The sequence below is a fragment of the Haliotis asinina genome, chromosome 6 (assembly GCF_037392515.1).
Source record: "Haliotis asinina isolate JCU_RB_2024 chromosome 6, JCU_Hal_asi_v2, whole genome shotgun sequence".
NCBI lineage: Eukaryota > Metazoa > Mollusca > Gastropoda > Lepetellida > Haliotidae > Haliotis > Haliotis asinina.
Window position 1 is genome coordinate 43277004 of NC_090285.1, and position 21781 is coordinate 43298784.

General features: G+C 38.0%; 2 protein-coding genes across 8 annotated transcripts in view; one reads left to right on the top strand and one right to left on the bottom strand.

Moving 5' to 3' along the window:
* Positions 1 to 4769, top strand: part of LOC137286487 (ATP-dependent RNA helicase DHX33-like) — a 54690-nt gene extending 49921 nt beyond the window's left edge. For all 3 annotated transcript variants that reach the window (XM_067818382.1, XM_067818381.1, XM_067818383.1), the window contains exons 19-21: positions 155 to 221; positions 791 to 900; positions 4101 to 4769. In XM_067818382.1, coding sequence (XP_067674483.1) covers positions 155 to 221; positions 791 to 900; positions 4101 to 4194 — 271 coding nt within the window. In that variant the 3' untranslated portion in view covers positions 4195 to 4769. The remainder of the gene's footprint in view (positions 1 to 154; positions 222 to 790; positions 901 to 4100) is intronic.
* A 3103-nt stretch (positions 4770 to 7872) lies between these two features.
* Positions 7873 to 21781, bottom strand: part of LOC137288283 (four and a half LIM domains protein 2-like) — a 150852-nt gene continuing 136943 nt past the window's right edge. For all 5 annotated transcript variants that reach the window (XM_067820774.1, XM_067820772.1, XM_067820770.1 and 2 more), the window contains 4 exons: positions 14143 to 14317; positions 12471 to 12640; positions 11352 to 11538; positions 7873 to 10471 (listed from right to left, as the gene is read on the bottom strand). In XM_067820774.1, the coding sequence (XP_067676875.1) occupies positions 10326 to 10471; positions 11352 to 11538; positions 12471 to 12640; positions 14143 to 14317 (678 nt within the window). In that variant the 3' untranslated portion in view covers positions 7873 to 10325. The remainder of the gene's footprint in view (positions 10472 to 11351; positions 11539 to 12470; positions 12641 to 14142; positions 14318 to 21781) is intronic.

The window sequence follows — 21781 nt, forward strand, 5'->3', positions numbered from 1 at the left end:
TCGAAGCTCTCTTTGTGCTAAGATAGTCATAAGTTAATGTATGACACTTACAACTGTGTAAGCGCTAAGAGAGCTTCGAAAATCTAAGCCCTGTCCACGACCATGTTGGATGTGTACTGTCCTGGTGAACAGTTACAACTCTTGTACTCCACAGACGTTGCCTGTCCACGGGGTTCTTCATGAATGCTGCAGAACTGCAGAAAACAGGAGACTACATCACTGTAAGTGTATCAAGAATCCACTAAATGGAGACCAATGTCCACTGTACACAGCTCCACAGTATCTTCACTCGTCACAGTTTTCACTGTATGTATAGCACCTGTATTCACAATGAGGAACGAGTGGGTGGGCTTTAGGCTTATGCTACTTTTAGCAATATTTCAGCGATATCATGACATCCGGCACCAGAAGTGAACTTCAAACATGGTACCCATGTGGGGGAATTGAACCCAGTTTTTCAGGAGATGCCTAGTTTTTAAGGCATTTGCTTGTTACACCAAAGATGGGTTTGATTTCCCCACATGGCTACAATGTGTAAATCTGATTTCTGGTGTCTCTTGTGCTGATACTGCTGGAATATTGCTAAAACCATACCAACTCACTGACAGTCTCACTCGCAGTTCGGACTGATGAGCAAATATGGTGTTCAACCCATTGCGTTCTCTCACTCATGATGACAACAAGTTGGCATGTTGATTCCAGAACTATGAGATTCTGCACAAATCCATTCTCTTTGTCATTTTGTATGAAAGATGTTTCCTGGAGCCCTGATGGTCCAACTATATTCCAGCTTTCAGTGAGGAAGACTGTATCAATCCATCCGTCCTCTGCACTGTTCCAGTGCAAGCCTGCGTATGTTCTGTATAATGAACTGGTTCAGACATCCAAGTGCTACATGAGGTAGGTAGAGACACTGACTATATCACATACTTTGAAGATGAGGCAACATTGCTAGACAAGTGGACACACTGACGTTCTGACCTATTGACATCACTAACATTAAATGTTTCATTATATATTTCAGTAAGTGTATGGTTTGTGGGAGGTTTGGGGGTAAATGTGTTGTTTCACTACAAACCATGGTTCTGCAATATTTGATGCCAACTCGTCTTGGGTTTCCACTGCAGTGGTTTGACTAGATGTTTCTGAAGACAGCATGTTCGTCCACACTCACCAAAACAAAACAGTATATAGTGTGAAGATTGTCATCAGAATGGTTAATTCCTTTGCTTGTCACATCAGGGATGCACATTTGATTTTGGCCATGAGGGTCATGTTTAGTACTATACTACCCATCAACAGTCTAGACTCACTGAAGGTACTCACTATGTGTTATGTATATATACATGGTTACATATCAAGACAATTACTGCATGAGGATCATGTTTAGTACTATACTACCCATCAACAGTCTAGACTCACTGAAGGTACTCACCATGTGTTATGTATATATACATGGTTACATATCAAGACAATTACTGCATGAGGATCATGTTTAGTACTATACTACCCATCAACAGTCTAGACTCACTGAAGGTACTCACCATGTGTTATGTATATATACATGGTTACATATCAAGACAATTACTGCATGAGGATCATGTTTAGTACTATACTACCCATCAACAGTCTAGACTCACTGAAGGTACTCACCATGTGTTATGTATATATACATGGTTACATATCAAGACAATTACTGCATGAGGATCATGTTTAGTACTATACTACCCATCAACAGTCTAGACTCACTGAAGGTACTCACTATGTGTTATGTATATATACATGGTTACATATCAAGACAATTACTGCATGAGGATCATGTTTAGTACTATACTACCCATCAACAGTCTAGACTCACTGAAGGTACTCACTATGTGTTATGTATATATACATGGTTACATATCAAGACAATTACTGCATGAGGATCATGAATCAAATTTGCTGAAAAAGTATATGAAAATATGGTGCATATGAAAAGCTGGTGTACATATTTGTTAAGAATTTGCCAGCTTCATGACAATAATCATTTCAACATTACAATTTTTTTACAATACATCAGTTCATATGTAAACAGTACCTTTAAACAGTATGGAATATTTTGCAAAATCTAGTTTAGAACTGACTGGAGTTAGTGGCTATATTTGTACTAGACTGTTTATAGAAGGTACAGTTAGTTCCACCATTTGAGCCTTGTCTACAGGCAATCACAGCCTCTCATCATGAAACAGTCAAATGTTGCCTCATGTTTACAGTGAATGTAAGATATGAGATGTCCGGGAGCGTCAAGACAGAGACTAATCTGAAGAATATAAGCAGGATGGCCTCTTGGATCTGTATTGAAATGATATTCTACTAAATAATACATATGAATGTAAACTGGAAAAGTTTTTCTACTAATTAACTAATATGAATATAAATATGAGAAGATTTTCTTCTAATTAATTGAAATGGCTGTAGATATGGAAACACCCCAAAAATTACAGACATGCACCTAGCTAATGTATAGGAGGTGGGTGTCAGGAAGTGTAAACACATGTTTATGTCGGTGGCAGGTAGAGGTGTGTAGTCAACCAGTCAGCCACACCTCTCCTGAGTCGCTCCTTGGCATAGATCTCCGACCTCCACACAACCCTACCACATTTAGACAGACAGGAGCTGGGTTATTGGCTGTACCATATGCCAGGATACACTCTTGTGTGGGTTGAACCAGCTTACCCAGATGTCCCTTGTATATGTATGATACGAAAAAAATTTTTTGTGTTTTTTAAATTATGTGTGTATTTATTATTTATTTGAATTTTGTCAGTGCAGCTTAAGGCTCAGATAAAATGAGAATTCTGGAGTCCTGGTGAAAGATTTTCACATGAAAATGTTGTGTATTTTATTTGCACTCAGTGCCTGACAATCTTGTTTGAAAATGTTTTCATGCTGGAAATAATGTTTTGATTAATTCTCAAGCTTTAAAAATTGACATGATACCTCACTAAATCAGGAGCTGATAGCAGTCTGTACATATATTACGTCCCTCACAAGTAGATGATCGCAGAAATAAGGCACTTGTACATGATGAATGTTGACATATAGTTTCCAAGCCATGTGCTAGACCAACCACATTTCTCTTCTTATGTAGCTTTTTTGAGACAGGTCTATCTCTGACTTCAGCATTCCCAGGTCTGTATCTCTTGTCAAGACATCTTGAACTCACCATGATAGTCTGCCTGATTGGCAGCAGTACCTTCGAAGTCGGTAGTACCATGGGAAAGTGACTGTGACTAACTAGCTTCTGGTATCTGTGATAAGACACACCTTGATCAGATCTGACAGGCCCTTGCAGACATTGCATTACATTTCACAAGGAAAGGATGTATTTCACATGTTTTTGTATGATAATCACGATAACTGAACTTTCATCTTGGCACATGTTTAGGTGATGGGTGATAGTTGTGTGAATTAGATCCGTAGCATCTGAAGATGTGTGTTATTACATAGAACAACAACATCATTGTATGTTCTTGGAGGAGAGTGGTCTTTGATTTCAGAAACTGTGGTTGCATGTACAGGCAGGACAAGACTCTAACATCTGCAGGAACTTACTACGCAATAACTTTCTTGATTTAAGACTATAATCTGCTTTATTTTTCATATAGTGGAATCCAACTAGACATACCTATTTTAGGGGTGGTGTTGTAGACTAATGGTAAAAGCTTTCCCTTGTCATTCCGAAGACCCAGGTTCGATTCCCCACATTTGTATTATATGTAAAGCCCATTTCTGGTGTTGTATGATGATCATTGTGCTTGTCCACTGTCATTACATTGTTGCTACATTGCAAAAAGATGTGTGTGAAACGCCTACTCATATATGGGTACAATATCATTGACTTTAATACCTTTTATTGACAAATTTGTTTTTTGGGTTTGAAAAGGTTTTTAAAGCAATTCTAACTCACAATCCAATTGAATGAACTGTGATTGAGTTCATTCTGACAGTAAATATCATATATTGAATTTAAATAGTTATTGTAACTTTTGAGCATATTCCTAACATTTTATGACCTCCTTGCAATCAGAAAGGTAACATTTGTGCCTGTTTGTTTCCAGAGATCTGACAGTAGTTGATCCTGATTGGCTGTCCGAGGCAGCACCTGCCCTCTTCAAGAAGAAAGCTGCGGCTGTTGCTGCCTCCGTAACATAATACATCCCATGTGGGGGATACAAAGATGTGATACGATGTGTCAGGGTGGTACACCAGTGACTGGCTGATAATACTGAAAGAGATTGAGATGGGATAGGGTGAGGGTAGGCTTTGTGGGGTGGCAGAGAAAATAGGTGATGCCATCTGTGGGTTTGATTATCATGAAAGATATATGCTTGATGATGTCAAGAGTGGAGAGAGATAGAGGGAATGACCAATACATCCAGCCCTAGTGGGACTGATATCTCATGTTACATGATACACACTTAAAGTCATCTAGAGAAAGTGAAGAAATATATTTGTGGGAATTCTTAATCATCTTGTAAATATTTTCTCAATGCAAAAGAGTAAAATGTTTGTTGTGACAAGATTTTTCTTAAGATAAATAATCAAGTTGGAATGACTTGAATGTAGGTGGAAATGTTATTCAGGGAAATCTCTGCTTTATGAAACATATGTTTGGGTAATATGTTCTACAAGAGATAAAACACACTACTAGAAAGGTCATTGTTTTAGATATCAGAGTTGTCAGAATGAGTATAATAAAAATGTAAATAAAACATGTACATATGAAATGTTTCTATTTTGATAATTTGTTTCTTTTTTGTCTGTGTTACGTCATATTTTGTTATGTGCAATGTCACAAGTAGCAAAAGGTGTTTTGTAAATTATTTGCACAATTTAGCAACCATATTTTATGTTTCGGTTGTAAAAAATCACGTACCAACCGGAAGCTAGTAGATGAAATAGCATTGCTGTAACCTTTAATCTGAAGGTTGGCCTCAGATGTGTTGTGTTACAGTATTACAGACAGTGTTTCCTGGTTTGAGGAGTACATGCTGAAATGATCATTGCCGAGACGCTTTGTACATGTGAGCCCAACTCTTAACGGCACATCTGGGCACGGAAGCTGTTTTACAGACATGTAGATTCTGTAACCATAATTGTTAACTGATGCAGGAATATTGGCCTCAAGATAAACAGATTATTGCTCAGTGTGCATGGGATAGATTGTGGGTTTGATTGGACAACGATACAGTATAAGCTACATTTTCAAGAGAGATAAATTGTGTAGTGTGTAGTAGAAAGTAAGAGGGGTCCTTAAGGTTTTCTTTAGTAGCTATTACATCTAGAGGGCCCCATTCGTTTTTTATTTCCTGAGCTGTTACATTTACTACTTAATATGCCTTTGAAAATGTGGGTTAGAATTGATCTTAAGTAACCCATGCTTTTGTAACCGGCAACTATTTGGCTTTGGGTAGTCAGACTTGCTGGTTGACACATGCCATCATATTCCATTGGTGTAGATTGATGCGTGCAGTTGATCATTGGATTATCTGATTCAGACTTGATTATTTAGCAGTTGCTGCCATATAACTGGTATTTTGCTGAGTGTGGTGTCTAACAGCAAACCAAACCATCCACTACTGTACTGCCCTCTGTTCACAATGTTTGAAATTACTACAATGCAGGTACGTTGTCATTTGTAAATTGAGAGAGTTAAGGTGGTGCTTTGCCTTGCTCCAAGGCTGTACTGAATGCTGAGCCCATGGATGTACAGTAATTCTATCCCTTGAAGAGGCAAATCTAGATAAGTGGACAGTACATCAAGGAAGCCAGTCTGTTGTGTATTTTTTTTCAGAAATTACCATTTAACCTATTATATAATATTTACTTTAGAGACTTGTGCAAGTCTAAGGCGGTACTTTGTTCCACTAGATACAGTATGTATGCACCACAACCGATGTGCACTGAAGAGCCTTCTGGAGGAATCTACAGTCATGTGACTGAGATCCATGCCAAATCTTGATTCTTAATGTAAGTTCCAGACGTTAGTCGACAGTTTTGCTTCATATTTTCATACTCAAGATTCACATTTTAACCAAAACGTTTATCTTTTTGAATTAGACATCTGTGACATATAACAGCAGACACTAAGAAATTGGCATCACTTTTGTTCTCCAGATCCTGTTGTGTAATCACTAGAGAAAAAGGTTGCCAGCAGTTCTACCCACAGATCCAAGATAGGACTTTTTTTTGCATGGCTGTTCACATTCTGAGGTTGTTGCTGACTGGAAGCTCTCTTCGAGGAGATAAGATCTGTTACACATCTCCTGCAGATGTTGTGCCAATGTCATCAACATGGCTGACCCAAGCAGTTTTCCAGCAGTTGGCAAATTGAAAATTTCAAGGGAGTGACATCACTGGTCTATATGTTACAGGGAAAGACATTCCTTAGTTGACTTAACGGAAACAGCATTAACACTACTACGTTTGATCTCATGTTGTTGGGTGATAAACATATGTTATTTATGTCATTTTTAGGAGCCATGCAATAACAATCTGTATCTACAGGTGTAGAGAGTGATTTTAAACCAGAGATCATAGTATCTATAAATATTTAAAGGAAGACTTTTGCATGCAGGAAGGTGATTTTCTTCAGTGGCTGAAAGTCTTTGAACAATGTTGAGGAGGAATACACTTAAAAGGGTGGGAATTATGCTTGTCAAATTCTTTTACAAGCTCTTTAAGAGTATATTTCTATTCCTTCACCAGGCCATTCACCTGATTGAGGAGGAAGAATAAACTACATAATGTTACGTTACTCTTAATATAGAAGTTGACATCCTAAATTCTAACCATTTAAGTAAAGTGTTTGTAAGTACAGTCTTTAAAAGTGCCTCAAATCTTGTAATTCGTTTCAAATGTGAAAAAATTATATGCAAATGTGTTGTTTTGAATGGCATTGGTAGTTGTTGGAGACACTCCAACTGTTGTATTAGAAGTTCATGCTCAACTGAGTGTTGTTTTTGTAGGTCATGACAATCAGAATACAAATTAATATCTCTAGAGAATCAAAGGTAGGAGGTCAGAGTTGCCCCATTCATATTTGTAGTTTGGGTTAATTATTCTAATAGTTTGGGGTTAATTATTCTAACCTTTGTTTCATACCATTTCTGTAAAAATACACTGTCATATGTGTGAGGGTGCACAATTGGAAAAAACTAGCTATTTCATCTAAAGGATTTCTAGCTCAACTGGCCAACAATTCTTTTTGTCATTTGCATGAGTTAGTTCATCATAGTGCAGTATGCAGTACTCCAGCAATATAAATGCTCATGGACAGGCAAACCAATAGTTGATAGTATAGGGACTGGGCAGTTATCACTGTACTATGTTATTATACTTGTTACAGCAATACCCTTGTGTGTACTGATGTGGAAAACCAAGCAAACATTTGATTCACAGACACCTTAAGTATTTTCATTTAAATTTGAAGGAGTGGGTGAGTGAGTATGGTTTAACATCGTTTTCATGAATGTTCAAGCAATATCACGGTGGGGGACACCCGAAATGAGCTTCACAAATATGAAGAATCAACCCACATTTGCAGTTTAACAAACGGACGCTTTAACACAAGGCCCAGAAATTTGAAGGAAAACAACATATATATGTACTTCTCATCCTATATTTCACTCTGACATATCAGTTCAAGTGTGAGGCTAAATATTTGTCCATTTGGTTTGTCATTTAACGCTGTACCTAGAAGTATTCCATATGTACGGTGGTGGTCAGTATGAATCCTCTGACAAACACTCTGTCCATCAGAAGTTTCGAAGGTTACTTACTTTTCCATCTAACTATAGAATACATCAATGATAAACAATACAAATCATATTCCAATAATAAAAAGTTTATTGACTAAGATTTATCTGCATGTACAAGATATTGTAGCTAATGGGATCACATTGGTGGGCCTTCAAGCCACAGGACATGATTGCATATATTCTACAGTCATTCTGTTGTGTTACAGTACACATAGAAGCACACAGGCAAAAACAGTCCAGAATCATGCGCAGACAAAAATACCTAACCCCACTGGAAGACGTGGCCACTCACTCGAGTTCTAATTTATGATATTTATATGATTTCAATTCCTTAACAGATTCTAAAATAACTTTGGTATCTGGTCGTGTCTGATCTGTGAAAGAAGCCCTTTCAGCCCAAGTTAGGGGGGAACGTGTATCGGACACTGACCTATGATTAATACGACATTCAATGCCTGATTATTCTTTTACTGTGTTAAATATGTTTCATAATGACTGAGAACAGTGGTTTGTAAAATATGCAAACAATACACATCAAGGCAAATAAATAAGACATGACAATCTGTAACAAAACAAGCTAGAAGAAAGAACGGCAACAGATTTCCAAGTATTTCAAAGACTTTAGTTTTGCTGATACAACAAAGAAACCATGGCTCTTGTATGTCCAGGAAACCAGGTATCAGTAGACTTAAAAATACACATAAGACAAGCAGATACATTACTTGGCTGTGAATAGCACCAGAGAAATATAAGGAAATGATGTCTATATAATAGACTAAGTTATTCAACAATATATACTTGTACTACTTTATAGCACTGTAACAAGGTAGGGGGGTTGCGATACCATCTGAACTGCCCTACAAAGATTGTGATATGGTACATATTGCCCTACAAAGATAACTGCACTACATTTATCATGACATATCCTACTGACAACTCTGGTTTGCAAAATGAAAGAATATGCCTAACTTAGGGCATCATTCTAACCAATCACAATGGTGTTCTCACAATATTCCTTGTGCAGCAGGTATGTAGTACATGCCATATCAGTACACCCCTATTCATTCACTATTGGCTGAGAAGAAAATTAGTACATGTATATACATTACCAACCTTGTGCAGTGTTAACATTTGCAACCAACTCATAACAATGCAAGGTAATTACGTAGGCTGTCTATATATGTTTATAGAAAGGGCATAGCAAGTTGGACAACTTTTACCCAAACCTTTAGACTTTTCAATGTCAATTCAACATGTTTAAAAACAAAACTGATCACTATGTACAGGTTGAACAGATATGAAGACAAAGCTTTAATATTTACTACCAGCATCTGGAAATAGAAATAATATTTTCAGATTTGATTCTTTACTCTGAGCAGTCAACTTCTTGTTCCAAGTAAAACATTTATTATGAAATTTTACGCACTAATACTGAATCTGACCTCTGCTTTGTCTTCAGATCAGTTGTGTAGCAGATAGTATTCAGCCCTGAATCCATATATGGAATATATAATACAGGCATAACAGACAGGTTATATATACAGCATTTAAGACTAGAATTGAAGACATAACATACAGACATATGTAATCATATGATTAACACTTTATGAAAAAATGAAATATGAATTTTCCTTCCCTATATTTGATTAACCGTTTCCCTAATCATTGACAATTCCAATAATATGGAAACAAAATGGTGAACAAAAAATCAAACATTTGTTATTCTAAGTAGGGCATCACTCTACCTAAACATCAGCCTCTTAAAAGTTTCAGTCCTTGATACTATCCTGTTGATATGTATAAAATTTGAACCCACAACGAAAAAGTGTAAAATATTCGATAAAGACTTTTCAGTGAAAGCAAATCCATGACTTTCCAAAAAAGTAAAACTGTTAAAACCAAGTATTTTACACAACTGGCACACAAAATATGTTGCCTTCAACTGACTGGCACAGATAAATAAAATATAAATATATTTCTGTCATCCGGTCTCCTTTTCACACCTCTCGCACCTCACTAAAGCAACATCAAGCCAGTTGAGAGATTCCTAGGCCACCTACTGTCTAATTATGCATTCCCCTTGCATCCATAAGGGATAGGTAACAATGTAGCAAGTTGGTTATCATTATGTTTTAGGAAAACATTACTGAATGCAGCTGCACCAACCTTACAGTCTTGATAACATCACAAGGTATTCACCATCCTCCTAATTGGTAATGTATTGAGAAGTTGGACATCCACATGTTTGGCAGAGGGGATTTGACACTAGTAAATTTGCCTATGCAGATCGCAATGTCAGATATTGGTGTTGCTGCCTGTTGGATGGAATAGTGTTCTATTTGGCTATGTTTTGATAAAATCTGCACAATTATTGAAATTGGTGACATCCCATAAGATCTGTGGAGTTGAGAGGTGAAGCAGATGGTGTAAACATCCTTGGGACACCGATACAGTGCGTGTTCTCCTCGAGAGGTGTCTTCTCCCTTGTCACATTGTTACCCATCCCTCAATTATGGTATGTAGTTAGCGTCCACACTCTGGGCACACAATGTCGTCTCCGTTCATCAAGAAGCCACGGCCCACCATGGAGGCGTTGCACTTGTAGCATACAAAGCAGTCACTGTGCCAGTGACGTTCCTCGAAAGAAATGAACTTTGTGCCACCAATACCTGCAACACAAGTTTCTACTGTCAACACCGGAAAATGAAATATAGTTTCACTTCATGCAAATATTTTGCTTGGCACATTAAATGCTGTTAAATGCAGGTCTGTTCTTAATCTGATCATGTTAAGTCTTCATTTACTTTGATTTTTCTGACTGAAATGTCTCGTATGTATCCAACAATAAGATATTCATGCATACGTCAGGGCTGGAAACGTTTCAGTGGAAATGCAAATGGATTTCCAATGTGCAATGTGAAATTAATCTGCAAATATCTGAGAGTCTTAATGGGTGAGTGAGTGGTTTTACGCCACTTTAATCAATATTCCAGCAACATCATGGTGGGGGACACCATAAATGGCCATGGGCTTCACACATTATACTCAGCTTGGGATTCAAACCTGGGTTTTCGGCATGACGAGCCATTGCTTTAACATTATGCTAACCCACTGCCCAGATCTTAATGGATCTTGATATTGAGGTTGTGGAGGTGAAATGGGGTTTTACATCATATTTAAGATTATTTTGCTCATATGACGACATGCATCCTGAAGTATATGTGGCTGCTTGTACTACCCCTGACTTCAGATGGTTTTATGGTGCTATCTCTAGCATTACTATGGAAATGCTCTGTTGCTATGGAACAACTATCACAAATGAAGCAATTTACACAAATAGATTCCTTCAAAACATTACACATCCACAGTGGAAATACTTGTCAAAGGAGGTTGGGGTAAACAAAAATGGCCTCCTTGTTTCCACAGAAAGTTGAAATATGAGTTTATTGGTTGCTTTGAATATCAGTCAGTGAATACGACAGTTTTATAACAGTTTATAGACATAAACTCTGTAACTTTCATCCTGAACAAGTTGCATTATAAGCCCACCTGTGATGGGCTGTGTGCAACGACAACACTTCTTGGCGAAAAGTTCACCATAGCAGTCTCCACAGAATGGTTTCTCGTCCCTGGATGTGAACTTCTCTCCAGAGAGCATCTTGTCACAGTTGGAGCAGGTGAAGCACTCCTTGTGCCATGGTGTGCTCTTGTAGGCAATTCCACCCTTGTTGATCACCTGGCCACATAAAACATGAGTGAGTGAGTATAGGTATACACCACTTTTGGCAATATTCCAGCAATATCAGTGGGGAACACCAGAAATGGGCTTCACAGACTGTACCCATGTAGAGAACTGAACCCAGATCTTCAGCATGACAAGCATGAGATTCTATTCTTTTCTTTTGTGCATCTCTGAAGACGGTTGCCATTAGACTTGCAGTGCAGCAATGTCATAGCATTGTGACATCGTCAAGTTCATGATACCATAGCATTGTCAGGCCACTGTACAAAATCTACTGTCGAAATGATATCTCCTAGGACATATCATTTCTTCTCACACAAGCATTATCTCCTATAGAACACAGTTTTTGATGATATATTTGTTTCAGGGTCTGTACGACTACAGCACCCTTTGTGCCCATGTAGGCAACCCATCCTTACTCATCACCCCGCGACAGGACTGGTCAACACAGGTTCATGGGATGAACTGCTCTATGCCAACATCGACATAAAAACACTATCAGAACTATGTTAGGTACCATTGCCTGCTGTTGAAAGTCTTAGAAGTCAGTTGTAAAGTGCCAAGTTTAAGTCCGTGATTGCCTTCATTAAATAAAGATAACTGTTCGCAGAAGCTGGCAGGTCCAAGACCTTGGTCAAAATAGGGCAAAGACATTTCAGACATATCAGTCAAATTCCTGAAATTCCTCTTCATGGCATTATTGTTTGTAGTTCTTATGTTTATCAAGTCCTGATGTCACCATGTTCAGTAAATTGGTAGCAAAAAAGCTATATGACCTTGACATAGTTTTACATATGGGTAATTACTGCTGATTTCTTGATCAAGGTAATCTCAGAACAACATCTGGCTAACTGCAACAGCTGTGGAACCAAGACTGCTTTGACACACAAGGCTTATTAGTTGAGGTTGAGGTCTGACCAACTTACCCCAGCACATTTTGTACACCTCTGTGCATAGTTGGCCTCGTAGCATGGGACGCAGATGACGAGTTCGTCCCGAGGGATGAAGCTCATGTTGCCGATTGGCTGTTGACACTCACTGCAGGTGAAACAGTTGTCATGCCACTGCTTGCCCTTGTACTCAAACTTCTTCATGCCTGGAACATGAGCAAAGCCATGTGAGTCAACAATGCACATGTCAACAATGCTTTTCACTGGAGACAAAATTAGTAATGTTTGTGTCAAAAACCTCCGGATTGCTAACCAAGGGCAGTTACAAGATTGACTAAGTCTCAAAATATATTCATTTAAACTCCTGTTTCAGCCAATGGCGATATGGAAAATTCCAAACATCAGGCACTGTCACAACACATCCAACCCTGAAAAAGCAATGGTTATATTCTGACTGTTTCTAATGAAGGATCCTCTTGAGGGCTATCAGTTTTGCCTTCAAAATATAGGTAAGAACTACTACTTGTACCTGGACAGCTACAGCTACCATATCAACCATTTTGTCATGATACATCAACTAGCCTTCACATTTGGGGCTTCAAGTATATTAGGAACTACCATCTCATCGTCCAAACCTGATATTATTTTCGCTCTTATAAGGACCCTTCAAATGTCATTTCAGAGAAATAATATAGACATATGGCAATGTCGAGATTTTAGACAGACAAGGTTATGCAAACTAATGGAAGTGTTAACCTTGTATACAGGGATTTAAGAATGTGGTGCAAATTCTACAGTACACACTGGCAGCATCTACCCAGATGTGACATACAGAACAGCTAATGAATGTTGCCTGATGTTAAGGGCAACTATCTAACGTTGCACCACATCAACAATTTGACACCAGTGACAGAGTTCTTTCTGGGATAAAACACAGAAAGAACCCCAAAGACAAACATTATTTTAAACTCTGCAGCCTCTGCCAGTGTTTGTTGGTTGCAGTAGGTTGCAGTAGGCTGCAGTAGGCTGCAGTATAGACGAGGTACATAAATTCTGTTGAGTTGTATAAAAGGTCCATACAATAACAGATACATAGACTCTAGATCTGTCAACATTCCGCCCCAAATTTGATGCAACTGTTTTAAGTGATGGTACCTTTGCTGAGTTAATTTTGCATTTAACAGATAACAGGGCCAAAAGATGAATGGGTGGATTGTTTAGTTTCTTATTTTGGCATTGAATAATAAGTTTAAATACCCATTAATTTATGAGGAAGGATGCACTAGAGAACGTATATGACATTTAACAAGCTTTGTAAGAAACATGCTCTGTCAGTGAATCATGATCATGGAACCATGAGACTACAAATACAAGTTAAACATTCTTCTAAATTTATTATCTTTCAAGGTGTAGGAGATCATCTTTACATGCACTGTTCATCCTCTACAGAAATGTTGTTGACATTTCTCTGTGAACAATGAATAAATAATGACAACAGGCAAACCAGACAGTTATAATATAAAACCGCCATCTCTTGAACCAAACAATATCACTGACTCTCATAAATGCGCTCATACATAGAGCAGGTACAAGTTTAATTAATTCATGATAACTAGGATAATGATGATAAAAAATCATATGAAAGTGAGATAAAGTATGACAAGTTTTTAATGAAATGATTGCACTTTTTTCTTAACTGTCTTGTTACCTCCTCTAAAGGGCTGTTGGCAGCCGTCACACCGAGCGGCAAAGTTCTCATCATGGCAGTCTGCACAGTAGATGGCATTGTTCTTGGGGGCAAATGGCTGATCTACCAGTGACTTCTGACAGCTCACACATTTGAAACATTCCTCGTGCCAGTGGTAGTCCTTATATGACAGATCCTGGAACAATACTACAGAAACTTGTCATTCTTGTTACCCCAACATGGAATGTCAAATGACGTCAGAAACTAGTTATTCACTGCTGTTTTCGGTTCCCAAGGACCGGGTTCTAATAGCTGTTCACTAACAAATGCATGCATCTATATGATGGACATTTGCTGCTAATTTAATGATATCTATTGATATCTCATGTGATGCATTTGCCTTAGGTGCCCTGGACACTCCCAAAAATTGACAAAGGGACTGGTCTCGGCAAAGACAACTATTAAAATCTCATAAATTGTTTTTGTAAAGAACAAACCAAGTAAACAGAACCTTTGGCACGGGGGTATTTATGCAGCAGAGCGCTATATACAATATATACCACACTTGTATTTTGTGTGCATCCTATTGGTTGCATCATTGCTGTCTGCTCTTCCCAGGTTATATGTCCATAAATCTTAGAAGTACTGTAACTCCATTATGTTATACAGTTATTTCCGAATCCATGGCAGCAGTCCAGGCCTTGATGCATGTATTAACAGTATTATTTAACATATCCTTGAACAGAGGTAATGCTGTATTCAACCATGACTTGATAGGAACTAATTATCGATAATGATCAGAAATGAGTGAGTTGAGTATAAGTAAAAATGAATGAGTAAGGTCTTCAAATAAATTAGATTGAGTGAGTGAGTTTAGTTTTACGCCGCACTCAGTAATATTCCAGCTATATGGCAGCTGTCTGCAAGTAATCGAATCTGGAACAGATAATCCAGTGATCAACAACATGAGCATCGATCTGCGCAGTTGGGAACCGATGACATGTGTTAACCAAGTCAGCAAGCCTGACCACCCGATCTCATTAGTCGCCTTTTGTGGCAAGCATGGGTTGCTGAAGGCCTATTCTACCCCGGGACCTTCATCGGTCAAATAAATTGGATGATGTTGCAGAAATGTCAAACCAAAGTAGTACTAAAGGCAATGATATGTTATAAAATAACAACTGAAACAACTGAACTCAGTAAGTCTGGGGAGAACTTCAATACTGATTCTTTATTAATACACTGCAAAGAGCATGCTCAAGACAACAAATATTTCATGAAAGAAAACACTTACCAGTATTACCAATCGCTATTCAAATTATGATCTATCTGTTAAAAATGTCAGAGGTAATTATCACAAGCTGTACATTTTTTCTACAGTAAATAGTTTATGTGCAACAGTGCGCTTACCCTGAAACAAAGTCTGTACACTGTACTGTTTATAATATAACAGATCTGCATGGGCAAAAGGAATTTTCATTTTCTGACTTCTTAACCCAAAATTGTTTGGCTTTGTTTGGGAAAAGGGTAAAGGAATCATTTCCTTCCTGAAAAAAACACCTCAGCAATTTATAACGCATTACATTTTAAGAAACCGCAAAGCTGAAGGCATTATGGCTTGTCATTTCCCAAGCTTTCCACATAATCACTGCAACACACTCGTGTCCCTGCTCACTCACAACACATGTTGGCAATGTCACAGACTGGCTGCAGCCTCTGCCTACAAGTCTGCCACTGTGTGTTGTGGTGAAGTACCTCTGTTGTAACGGATAACAGAAACATCTGAGTTTAGGCAATCGTTCACTCTAGGGCTATTAAACACATGAGATGTATGTTAATAATATAGACAGGGCTTAAACCCTCAGAAGATGGGAAAAGAATAGACAGGAGAAACACTGGCTTTACTGAGTTTCATGGTGTTACCATGTGGGAACTGCGCATACCAGTTTAAACCAAGGTCAGCAATTTTCTGTAACTATAGATAACTAAATAACAAACTTGTACATATTTCAAAACAGTTTCCACTGTACAATAGATCTCATTTGTTTGTTGTTTGACAGTGAGGTATTAGATATTCACTCTTGCTCTGTTGCAAAGGTTTGTAAATAATCTGGGCCAGACAAACCTGTGATTGCTATCATGTACAGCCTCCCTGTGCTATAAGGTGATAATGACAGTCAAACATTCAACAGGTTAATGTCATGGACAACCAGTAATCAAGTTGTCAACCAAGAAATCAATGATATGAGTTAGACTGACGAAATGAGCTAGATGACCAAGTTGTTGTAGACAGTGGGATGATATGAACTAGAAAACTATTTTGTTGTAGACAGGGTAATGATATGAACTGGATGAGTATTTTATTGTAAACAGTAGGATGATATGAACTAGATGACTACTTTGTTGCAGGCAGTGGGATGATACGAACTAGATGACTACTTTGTTGTAGGCAGTGGGATGATATGTACTAGATAACTACTTTGTTGCAGGCAGTGGGATGATAAGAACTAGATGACTGCTTTGTTGTAGGTAGTGGGATGATAAGAACTGGATGAGTACTTTGTTGTAGGCAGTGGGATGATATGAACTAGATTCCTACTTTGTTGTAGGCAGTGGGATGATACAAGGTTACGGATTAATTTAGGACATACAGTACATAGTTTAGAATATGGGTACCTGGAAGGATGCACTAGAGAACGTATATGACATTTAACAAGCCTTGTAAGAAACATGCTCTGTCAGTGAATCATGATCATGGAACCATGAGACTACAAATACAAGTTAAACATTCTTCTAAATTTATTATCTTTCAAGGTGTAGGAGATCATCTTTACATGCACTGTTCATCCTCTACAGAAATGTTGTAGACATTTCTCTGTGAACAATGAATAAATAATGACAACAGGCAAACCAGACAGTATAAAACCGCCATCTCTTGAACCAAACAATATCACTGACTCTCATAAATGCGCTCATATATAGAGCAGGTACAAATTCCCAGCAAGACAGTTTGAAAACTGTCAGTACTCGTGCAAACTTCCTCATGCAATTTGGAAGTTTTTAGTTTATTAACGACAACTCCTGGCATCAAGCTGAGAAATTTCAAGATAAACCATATGTGAATCTGAGGTATTTTGACACAAAATGCTGAGAAGGAGAGTCCCAGGGTAATGATATTAGGAATTATGTGTCTGAATATTGTCAGACCTCCATAAACACAGAGAACTGTGAGTGTGTACAGTTATACATTTCCCCAGAAACATAGGTTTTTTTTATGTTGATTCCCTTTTTTTAGATGTTTAGCAAGAGTAGACAAAGACGCAACAAACATGTTCTGAAAACCTAGGTACCTGACAATTGAAATGAATAGTTTCATAGACCTAAATAACATTTTAGACAAGGTAACAACATGACCTTAACAAATTTCTGTATTGCTGTGCTGTCCTTGACTTTAGCCAGCCTGAGTCTTGTTTGATGTTTGGTAAAACTACAATTCCTTGAAAATCTGGATAAACTGCAAGTTTGATTGCAGACTTATAGATTATGTCATAGAACTACTATAGTCTAATCTTGACGCTGGTTTGTCTTAAACTACAGAAGACTTAAACAGCATCAATAGTATGATGATGATGGTAAAGTTACAGAGATCTCATTGTACCGTTTATCTACCGGTATGTCTTTTTTTACCAATTCTGTAGTGATGTTCAATTTGTTACTATCTTAATTGAAAAAAAAGAGAATTCCTTGTACCTGATAAAATTCCAGTTCATAGGTCACATTAGCTAGCTATGTGGTCAAAGGTCAGAGGTGATAGAGGTCATCCTAAACAAACATGGAGAATGTAACTAGTGTGAGTTGTTACATTTCACACCAAAGATCCGCATCCAAGTGCTGGCTAGTGATTGCCAACACATTAGGCTTATAAGTCGGACACACAACCTACAATTAGCAGGGAGGAAGTGAATACTGACTTGATTCAGTGTTGAATTAATCAAGGACTGCCAATAACGTTGTGACACAAGATCTCCCATTTAAGCTTATTATGGTAAGTCTGCCCTAGACAAAATTAGGTCTGTTTACACTGAAGTCAGCAATAGTCTACCTACACGAGTCCTGAAACAATCTAGTTTGGGAAAACATGTAGCTGTTGACAAAGCAGTGGTTGATATAATGAGCACCATACCACAGGACCTGCCCTGCCACACACTGTAAACATAGGATCTTTGTCAGGTCTCCCAGTAATAAGGCACAACTGAACCAAGCATGCAGTGATGCCAGACACAGTCCTGTGGCACCTTTGTCTGCCTGAACTCCTCTGGGGTAGCAGAGCATGTGGCAAGGTCAGTGCAGCCATTTCCACCAACATCTTGCTTTACATCATTCCCACTTCCTCCAAGAGACAGGTTTGCTCCCTGTGAGACATACCCTGACCACTGATGCCAAAGATGGACAAGATCTGTCAGTGGAACAATCCAGACAAGACTCTGTGAAGTATCAGTGTTACTTACATCGATAACATGCATAATATTTGGCTGAAGACTCATCCACTTACAGAGCCAACTGAATGAACAAATGAGGAGTGTAGGATCAAACACAGTGGATTGGGGTCCAAATTCAGGTACCCTGGATTGGATAGTCCACAACTCTCCTACTTTAATGCCCATCAACATCTTTATGATGTATTTTCCTATTCTGGAAGGACTAGAAAATCACTTGTGTGCAATATTTATCAGGGACTGTGGGGAGAATTCTGTTCTTATGGAAATTGTTGGTTGAGTGGGTTAGATCACTGACTGTGTGCAGGCAGTTACCAGGAGGTTAATCTATCTGAAGTTCGACTCCTAGATGGGATTCGATCCCATAAGTACTTGATTCTGTGCTGAGAATGTGTATTCCTGACTATAACATGTTACATTTAACCTCTTTCTGAGAGAGACACCAGATACAGGCTTCACACATTGTGCCATGTGGGAATTGAACTCAGATTTTTGGCATGATTAGTGGGTGCACTAACCACTAGGCTACACCACGGGCCTATACACATCGATGATACCAGGATCTCTACAAGAGACAGCCAAGCAATATCTCCTAATAGATAGACTTGTTCTTGGGGCCCCCAAACCATGACTGGCTCACATGTAGGGTACAACAGCCTTAACACTCCAATACTATACTGGCATCAAATACAATACTCCTCAAATAAGGTCACTGTACAAAACCCTTTCATGTGTCTACATAATTAATATTCCCAGCACCAAACTCTGACCGGAGGGCCAACCAGACAGGTGTTCTCATCATTCTTTTCCACTTAGCAGAAGAGGTCTCTGTCATGAAAATCGGCTCCTAGGTTTGTAATTGTATATACATATACGTGCAGACAACACTGTCTCAAGGACTTGTACCTCATAGTTTAAGGTGTCGGTCTGCACCCAGTGACATGGAACTGAATCTGGCCTCAAGAACTGTTTGTGTTGAAGTCCTGTGATGGGGTATCCATGTGTTAATCGGCACAATTTCAGATCTTTTAAAACTGGAATCAATTACCTTGTGTTTCAAAGAAATGTTACACTGCAAGGAAATCCCTTAAGAATAGACATGTAAACATTGTAAGTGACAAAAGGGAAGCCAGTGACGATACTCCGTTAAAATCTACACATGGTTTCAATTTCTCAAAAAGTGCTACATTATTTTCTAAGCTTCTTTGAATGAGTTTGACCTCAAACCATATGAAAACGTTTCATTTGTAAATTGTTATGAATGATCCAGCCTTTCTGAAATGAAGAAGCCATATGGAAGTTAATAACATACTTCCAGCGCTAAAATCTGTTTTAATGTTTCCTGCTTTGTGAATCATGTGGAATAGAAACATATTTCTATCTTTTTACATATGAGTCACACCTTGATTTAGTAAATGAACCCAATTCTGCAGATGAGTGGAACAATGTGAGTCAATCCACAATACACACCCAAAAGACTCTTAAAGAATTATTGTATTCATCAGTGACTTGTCCAGTTAACAAATAATACATTCTTTCTTCACATTTTGGTCCTTTTCATGAAAATATGTAAGATATTATACCTAATGCTAGTATACCCAGTTTATTATAGTTTATGACCTTTTCAACACAAATTAATGTTTTTCTAGAAATACGCTTCTCAGTTCTCATAGCGTACAGTGTTTCCATTATGTGATCAAAACAAAAATGCCAGTAAAACCAAACTAACTCAATGAACAATGCTAACATACTTCCAAAACTAATGTTTTAACACTTATAGCCAAGTTTAAGTCAAATTGCACTCTTAATTACTGACTTTGACTTAATTAATTGGTCATTATCTCACAGGAACACTAATAACTTAACCATTCTTCCCTCTCCTTGAAGCTCAGTTTTAAGTTGGAGTAAGGAATGACAAAGATAAGTTATCTACATTCCAGCAGTTTTCAAGTAAACAGATTAGCAGTCCCACAGCAAGTGCCTATGTTTGGACTATACATGTAAACTGATAGTGATCTGTTTCAACAGTGTAGACAAGCTGTTGTCATGTTGGAGTATTTCCTTCTGTGACACGGTTACATTGCCAGCATAACAAGGCTGATCGGGCATGTTCAAGTACCCATTGCTTCAATGCAGTTGTGACATGGGGAATGTAGTGTCATCGCTGATGCCATCTTTTGGCATTTATGGATAGAAATCAATTCCAGATTTTTTTTTTCCCTGATTTTTTAAAAAAAGATTACTTAGCTGAAATGTTTTACATGTACTGAGATTCATGTGTTGTATGTTCATATTCATAAGTTAAATAACCAATATAGGAATATAGATGTTTTATTCCATGATAGGAAATATATCACACTCTTGTACACAATCAAGCCTGTATGAAGTTACTGTTACATGCCAAGCCTAACTACCAGGACAGGACAACAAACTGAACATTTTAGTTGACAAGTTACCAAGTTGCTGTTTCATCTCTTTACCTTGAAAGTGTGTGAGGAAGTGTGGTTTTAAGGCACTTTTAGAAATATTCCAGCAATATTATGAGCATGGTGGGGACACCAGAAACTGGGTTCACAAATTGTACCCATGTGAGGAATCGAACCTGGGTCTTCGGCGTAATGAGCAAATGCCCTAACCACTGAGCTACCTCACCGCCCCTGAAGGTTCAGAACTGAAACGAACTCTAGGTATACTGTGGTATTATTGCCACTGCTATGTGCTGAGTCTATTTTGTTCGTCAGTATTTTAATTACATCATTTAATTAGGTATATTATTTTCATGTTTTGTTTCTATTTATTCAACATTTATGAAGCATAAAGTTATCGTCTCATCAACATAATCATCTGAAACTATAACCATATTCAAACAATTGAACTACTTCAAGTTAAGCACAATGTAGACAGATTGCCAGGTGACTCTTAGACTGTCACATGCACTCGCAGCAGTGACTCAGACATAGACAGGCATGTACTGAGGGTTAATAAACCTAATGGAACTAACTTCCGTCCACTGTATATCTCTACTTCTCAGCTGTCACTTGAGAGTCCTTGACATAAATAGTCATGGAAATATTTATGCAGACACAATGAAGAACTGATGGCTTAAGCCGTATGATACTTGAAATTGTTTGTGCAGCTACATTGCATAATTCCTGTTTCTTTGT